The sequence below is a fragment of the Juglans microcarpa x Juglans regia genome, chromosome 1D, assembly GCF_004785595.1.
Source record: "Juglans microcarpa x Juglans regia isolate MS1-56 chromosome 1D, Jm3101_v1.0, whole genome shotgun sequence".
NCBI classification, from domain to species: Eukaryota; Viridiplantae; Streptophyta; class Magnoliopsida; order Fagales; family Juglandaceae; genus Juglans; species Juglans microcarpa x Juglans regia.
The window spans coordinates 46,059,303-46,066,910 of NC_054594.1; the positions used below are offsets into that span (position 1 = coordinate 46,059,303).

The 7,608-nt window shown below is 31.6% G+C and overlaps 1 protein-coding gene across 1 annotated transcript; it reads right to left on the reverse strand.

Annotated features, from left to right (window-relative positions):
* Positions 1-993: 993 nt before the first annotated feature.
* LOC121263591 (ACT domain-containing protein ACR10-like) lies at positions 994-4,737 on the reverse strand. The gene is made up of 6 exons (XM_041166566.1): positions 4,255-4,737; positions 3,664-3,885; positions 3,050-3,155; positions 1,911-2,247; positions 1,453-1,737; positions 994-1,349 (listed from the first exon to the last, which is right to left on the reverse strand). Exons 1-6 carry the CDS (start codon positions 4,406-4,408, stop codon positions 1,212-1,214), a joined length of 1,242 nt encoding a protein of 413 aa, XP_041022500.1. The 5' UTR covers positions 4,409-4,737; the 3' UTR covers positions 994-1,211.
* Positions 4,738-7,608: the final 2,871 nt, after the last annotated feature.

Below are 7,608 nucleotides of genomic sequence, written 5' to 3' on the forward strand. Positions count from 1 at the left end.
GAGGAAGAGTTGTGTCCGCAACTTCTCTGTCTTGGCATTTGCTGATATATGTTTTCTATCTATTTTCCCTTTTCCCTTTTTTTCCTTTTTTAACTTTTATTATTTTGCTTGAATATCAAGTTGCACGATTTTATTTTTGTATATATTTTCTTTTTTTCTTTAATGACTTGGGGATACCGCTTGATTTTCATTATTTCTGAGTTACTTTCGGTTATATTTAAAAAAAAAAAAAAAATTCCCTACGTTTTAGATTTTCATTTTGACAGGTCCTCGTTTGGATGTTGCAATAAGACACAAAAATCTGAGGTAATTTAGTTCGATCAAATATACTTGGTATCTAAACTTGTTAAGATTTATAAACAATATATACTCATCCTAATCATTCGCTTCTTTTCTTAATATTATTCATTAATGAGATCAAACATATTTATTACATGGACAATCCTACAATAAAAAGTAATGTTATATACAATCTTAAAGTACGTAAATAATGTATAATTATTTATTTATTTTTTTATTTTTAAAAATTGTGCGACACTTATTATAAATATAATTTATTTACAATAAAAGCTACCTGAGCGAAGAGAGTATGAGGGGCACAAACCTTGAGGTCAACGGAAGAGACCTCTAGGCCTTTTCATTTTTACATTAGATTTTTTTAATTTTTCTTTTTCAATTTTATAAGGTGATGTAACAATAATGTATATACACGAATTTCAATCAGCATTGTTGATGGCATTATATTGTGAATCTCATTTAGTATACAAATGACTGTTGTTATTGTAACGTGCTCGACTCAATCCAACATTAAAAGCAACTAACTTTAGCCTTTTCTTATAAAAAAATATAGGCTTTATGGGCATATTTCTCACCCACTTTATAGCTCATAACTCCGATAAGAAATTTTAAATGATCTAAATCCGAAGAATGGTATCCATTGCTAACACTTCTTAGCGGCTAGAAAGGATATTTTGTGAACAGTGACTCACAACATAGTGGAAAGGCATGTCAACTACTTGATAGCATCGTTAAGGAAATTATGCAACTAGAGCAGATCTGCCAAGTCTGTACAAAACAGCTCGCCCTATGCATAATGCATTTGATCATTTACAATCAGGAGCTGGTCGGCACCTAACTCCAACAGACTTGAAAGGCTGTAAAAATATGCTTAACTGTGATAGAAAACATTAGTTAGATTTCTTATATAACTCCTATTCCCACCCCATCAATCTATTTCTGACACCCTCCTCGAGCTTTTTCCTTGACAAGGAACAACCATCCCCTTCATCAAGAAGAATTCTATAAACTTCCCACTCCCGACCGCTAATCATGTGTCTCCCTATCTCCACCTGTGAGAAGAACAAGGCAAAAAATGGAATTCAGCATCACATTTTATATTTTTTAGGATATCGTACCCTATGAAACAGTATATGAATGGGTTAGAGCTAGTACCGAAAAGATGCTTGTGTTGAGCATCTTGAGAGCAAGAGTGACATCATAAAATACAAGTGGACGACCCCTGCCAGACAATTCTACAGGGTTAGCTACCACCAGCTCGGTGTCAGGGCCCCGGCTCACCACAGACACTCTAAGAGGACGCAAGAGCTCCATTCTTAGGCGAGAGCACAATGAATTTTGCTTGTTGGGATCAATAATCTTTTTCTCGTCTGCTTGCCTTACGAATAATTCTACTTCACAACTTCGTTTTGAGTTCACAAAGAATCGTCCATAAGAAACCTGGCACAAATTTTACATTAAATCCTCATTCAAATTATATGAGAATTGAGAAATAACATAACTTCCTAAGTTGTTCCTTCCGGGTTGTCCCACCAATAAAAAAAAAATGCTTCACAAAGCCACAAAGAACATAAATGATATAAAGTTCTTCATAATATTTGCTTATAATTTACCTGAATGTTGTAATCCTTTAGGGTTCTCATGATATCATAAACAAGACCTTTGTGATCCTGACAGTGGATTTGAACAAGTGTGTGGGAGGGACTGAGGGTGTTATCCATTGTCACAGATATAGGGTTGGAGGCAATAGATCCACTTGGGCGTCCGTTGGGAAGCTCTAAACTGAACATATCCCCAGTGATTGCAGAGGGAAGAAATGGAGAACCCTGTGAGCATGCAGTAACTTCTGGGCCAACTAATTCAATCTCGCAACTCATAATGGTATCCCTTAATGCAACTCTCAAATGATGGATTGTTTCCTCCTGCCTCTTTTTGGTATGAAGAAGTTCCCTGATGAAAAAGAACAATCGGATAAACTACTTTCAAGGAAAAAAAAGCCATAAATGTTTTTGAATAAAAACCTCCTACTCTCACAGACAATAATCAATGCCTCACAGAGAGACACACACATCAGTTGCTGCCACATACAGAGACTTATACCTAGATTCTGCATATCACTTGAAACCAGCACAGGCACCTTCTCTCTAAAAGTAAAAATGTTTGTGGAATTTTCAAGAACATGGAAGAACTGAAAAGAAACTAAAGGATTCGTACATCCAGTTAAAAAAGGCTACCGACCATAGAGCTCCATCAGTATGAACCATAATTAGCCAAAAATCAATTTTTGACCTATTTATAAAAGAAAATTTTACTAAATATAAATAGAAATGTCATTAGTACAGAAAAACATGGATTCTTTTTTATTTTCAAATAGCATGAGTCAATACCTATGAATTCATACCAGTCAAATCAATAGGGTTTTAAGTAATGAAAGATGAGAGAATGAATTAAACTTCTTCTATACAAATTTCTGCTATCCAAAGGAAAGATTATTGGCAGAAATTGCAGGACGGTATCAAGTGTGTCAGATATGACGGTGCTATAGAAGCAAGCACAAGAAATATGGAATCTCCGAACATGGTTGTCAAAAGTTTAAAAAAATATATATAAAAAAAAAAAGTAAAAAGAAAATATCGCAAGATGTAAAATGGAGAAGCAATGCAGATGGAAGCAGAAATACAAATGGAGGTAATGGGAAAAATTGAAGGAGAGATGCAGCATCATCATTAAGGCAAAAGCAAGGATGACAAACCTGGTATCTGTCACAAAAAAGAGGTCCATAACTCTCCCATCCGGAGTAGTGGATACCTTCACTCTCTTTATAGTTAGTTCCAGCTCGCAGAGAACCTCAGTTACATCTATAGAGGAAAGGTATAAAAAGTTAAAAGTCAAATAGGGGAAGGAAAGGATCTATTTTTTTCTTCTTCAGAATGAAAACAAAAAGCAGACATTTTTCCCTTTATGCTAATTTTAATGTTAAAGTAACAAGTGATGCACTACATACTAATAATTTTATTTACCTTCAAATCCTACCACTTTTGTTTCCATAACGTAATTTTTATTAATCCAGTAAATTTAACAACGATTTTTCTCCATTTCCTCCTGCAGGGTTCCAAACCCAAACCAAACCAATTCCGGCAATTTCATTCAATTAATGCCTATGTAGCGCTATGCACATCAACAAGTGTAGACAATGATGAAGCCATCACTTTTGTTTATCATTGCAAAAAAAATGATGATCAACATCCCTCTTAAGCAATTATCATCACCATTAATTTTTTCAATTAATTCAATATGTGCTACATATCCTTTTTCCAATGGGGAGTTTCAAAGCAGGCACGAAAGTTTCCACAACAACAAACATACCATGCAATAGACCCTTCCTATCATAGCAACACCAGAATTTCAAGAGGAACACGTCTGGTTGCTTGGGTTGCTGGTTTTCCGGCCGGAAATAGGATATCCCTGATGTCGACAAATATGAAGGACACACCTCCAACAGTCTCTTCTTCAACAAGGCCCACCTTGTTGTTGGTCTCCCCATCACCCAGAACACAATGTAGCACCATTTTCCATCCGTCGAAGCATCTTCTCCGCAACAACAGCAAGCAAAAATAGATGCACAATCACCAATATATTCGTCAACAAAATTAAAGAAGACATTTAGAAATCTAAACGACTATCAGATTCTTTAGAATCTAATATCCAAAGAGAACGCGCGGAAAATTACACTTTTTGTTCCGCCTCGAATCTTAGATTTCAACCCGGGATCTCAATGAAAAAAACAAAAAATAAATAAAGAAGAAGAATCACAATCGCCCATCGACGCTTGTCGAGAAAATCAGAACCCAGAGCAGAATTTCCAGGAAGACGGTAGGGAAAAAACGATTAAATCACAATGATCCGTCATTTATTTGGCTACAGATCCCACACACACACACAGCCTATAACCCTTACCTCCTCGAGAAATGCTAAGGCCGAAGAGCAATATAATCCTGCACAAATCACACCCCAATCCAGTCTTGTCCGGACAATTCACAGTAATGACAGTGGGATCTCCCGCCTTCTCCGCCAGCCTAATCTCCACCACGTCTTCGTACAGAACGCCCATTCCAACTCCTCCTCCTCCGATTTCGCTTTATTCCTTTCTCTTCCGGCCCTCGATTCCTTTAGTCTTGTTTCGATTCAGACCCGGGTGGGACTGTTGTTAATCCTCTCTCTCACTTTCGGGTATTGTTGTAGATTCCGCCAAGAGAAGCCCGAGGAAACAAGGAAATAAACAGACAAACATGGAAACGCCAGAACAGATTGAAGGGTTTTGCCCCACCCGTTTTATTGGTGCTTTTTTCCTCTTTCTTTTTCGTTCTCTTTTCCTTTTTCCGGTATTTCGAGAATTTCTCGGGTTTCCTTTTTCGCTAAAGGAGGAGATTATGGGAATTGAAAGTCCTGAACGCTGTGATCTGGTGGATTCGGTATTAACTGAGATCGATGAGCTTTTTGTTTTCATTGGATTCGGGTCATTGGCCCAAAAAGTAAGTTTCTTTTTATCTTCAAATCGAGTTAAAAGTTAAATAAATTATTATTAAAATATATTTTTTTAGTATTATTTTTTTAAAAATTAAATTATTTATTTTATTTTATATAAAAATTTAATAAAATTATAATGATTTTATGAGATGAGAATAATTATGAAAACAAACGAGAATTTAATTAAAAATATATATTAGTTATAAATATATTTATTGTCACACTAAATACATCATTTATAAGATTATTAGTTAAATTTTTTATAACTATAATAAATAAATATTATGCTTGCAAATGGATTTATAAATAATAAAAGGAATTGTTCAAATGCTTATATTGGAAAAGGATCTTTTGCCATAATGATTCTTCCATAATTATTTGATGATCCTTTATATATATATATACACATATACACATTAAGGAACGGTTCCGAGTGCATTAGTCTCGGAGTGTACATAATATAATGATTTAAATAGAAATAAATAAAAAATTTAGTGACTTATTTGTCTGGAAAAAAAAATACAAAGTTAAAGAAAGATAAAAAATTAATATTAAAAAATAAATATAAACTTCAACAAAGTATAAACATTGGTCTGCATCCATATTGGATTATCTATTTACTCTCTATATGATAATAAAATATTATTAATTTTATAATTTTAATCTTTATCACATTTTATAGTTATACTAATTAAAATATTAATAATAATTATATTATAATCAAATTAATAATATTCAATATTAATATTAATAATAATTATATTCTATTAAGGATCTTTTGGTAAAATATAATTCTTCATTAAATTCTACAAGAGAGCTACACGTCAAATGGTCAATGGTCAATGGTCTTAAGGACTTTTTGGTAAAATAAGATCTTTCATTAAATTCTATAAGGGATCTATACATCAATGGTTAAAAATTTTAAGGGTCTTTTAGTAAAACATGACTTAACGGACTTAACGGAAAAATAATAAAAGTTAATGGAAAAAAAAATACTATTCATAATTAGACAGTCACTTATTATAATAGAGTAGATATATTATAATGTTGGAAACTCTTGCTGATCTGTTTCCTAAAGTGTATACTAATTTCGGCCCAAATTGATGTCTTTCTTTTTTCCAAGTTTGCAGAAAGGGAACGAAATATCGAAAATCATGGCATGTTGTCTTTTGTGCAACATTGGTCACAACATTTTAACCCCTCTTCCTAAAAGAGATCATGTCCCATTGTAGGCAATTGTTTCTGTTTGAGATGTGAAACAAGCCAAATCAATTATAATTAAATATTCAAGCTTCCATTATGGGATTGAGAATTTTAATCCAACTATTTTGGCAACAATATCATCAACAAGTACAAGGACTCGTTTGAATAATGAGACAAAATAATTTTAGATGAATTGAAATAATTTTAGATGAGTTGAATAAAATATTGTTATACTATTATTATTATTTTAAGATTTAAAAAAATTAAATTATTTATTATATTTAATGTAAAAATTTAAGATATTTATAATGATGAGATGAGATAGTTTTTATATCCAAACCAGCCAATAGGATTTGCTCTTTTTAATTGGTAACCATTTTGAAAAATTAAAGATAATTTGCTCTTTTCTGATTTTTTGGACAAGTTTTAAAAGGCCGTAATTTTATATTTTTTAAGAGTAAAGGGATAGATTATAATATTTCAATAAATTGTGAGATATTGACAGAATTGGAAGTTTGGAAAGACATTGAAGACAACAAAATAGGATTGGTACGTGCATTAAAAAATATATATATATATATAATTATAAGCGATTCGGTATATTAATATATACATTCATTTAATATAATTGGTCAGAAAGTAGATTTTATTAAAAATAATATTAATTTAAATTTAAAAGATAAAAATAATAATATTAATATACAGATTGATATGTAAATTTACTAGTAAATAATAAAATTAAAAAAAAAATTCAAAATACGACTAAGTAATTATACCGCCTTGGAGTAGATAATGACATTATTTACTGTGGAAGTGGGGCCCAAGTGCTGGAGATATTTTTGTAGCTGAATGGTAGTTTTCGTTCGCGTGTTTATTCAAATCGATAGTGACATTGATGTTACAAAAATCAACATTGATAAGTCATACAAATTTTCTTATAAAAATGTGCACTGTCAATGATGCTACAACTCCTTATAGGTACCAAATTTATGATCTCTATGGATTGCATTTGACCTATGGAGGTAAAATTTACAGATAAATATTTTTGTCACAAATTAATTATACAAAAATAAATTTATAAATTAATATGAATTGATATGTATGTCAAATTATAAAATTATTTTTATTATAAAATAAATTTCATAAATTTCATAAAACTACGTCAAGTTATAAATTTATTTTTATTTCTGTTTACGTAATATGTTTCAAATCTATAAAGTCCATATACGTAACTGTGCAAGTTCATATTCATACCAACGTCCTTCTCCTCCTGCATGACCCAAAGAATAAGAGTAATGATATGGGAAATGCTTCTCCCACAGAAGGTCACCGATTGCAATTTTTTTTTTTTTACTTAATTGTTAAGTAATTATTTTAAAATAAATTTTTATTTTTTAAAAATATTTAATGAATTTAAAAAAATGTTTAAAAAAAAAAGAAAAAATATTTTTTTTTTTTTTGCTTATTTCGGTAGACTCCCTGCGTGGAAACACCGGCCGTCTGCAGAAATAGCACCGTCCTAATCATATATATACAATATTTTTTATAATACATATAAAATAAAGATATATTTATAAAATG

What these genes read in the sequence shown, in the direction of transcription:
- LOC121263591 (XM_041166566.1), bottom strand. Translation starts at nt 4,408, where the DNA reads ATGGGCGTTCTGTACGAAGACGTGGTGGAGATTAGGCTGGCGGAGAAG. An exon ending in TAAAGGATTACAACATTCAG is followed by an intron (nt 1,738 to 1,910) that starts GTAAATTATAAG and finishes AATTTGTGCCAG; the next exon opens with GTTTCTTATGGACGATTCTT. An exon ending in TCAACACAAGCATCTTTTCG is followed by an intron (nt 1,350 to 1,452) that starts GTACTAGCTCTA and finishes TTCTTCTCACAG; the next exon opens with GTGGAGATAGGGAGACACAT.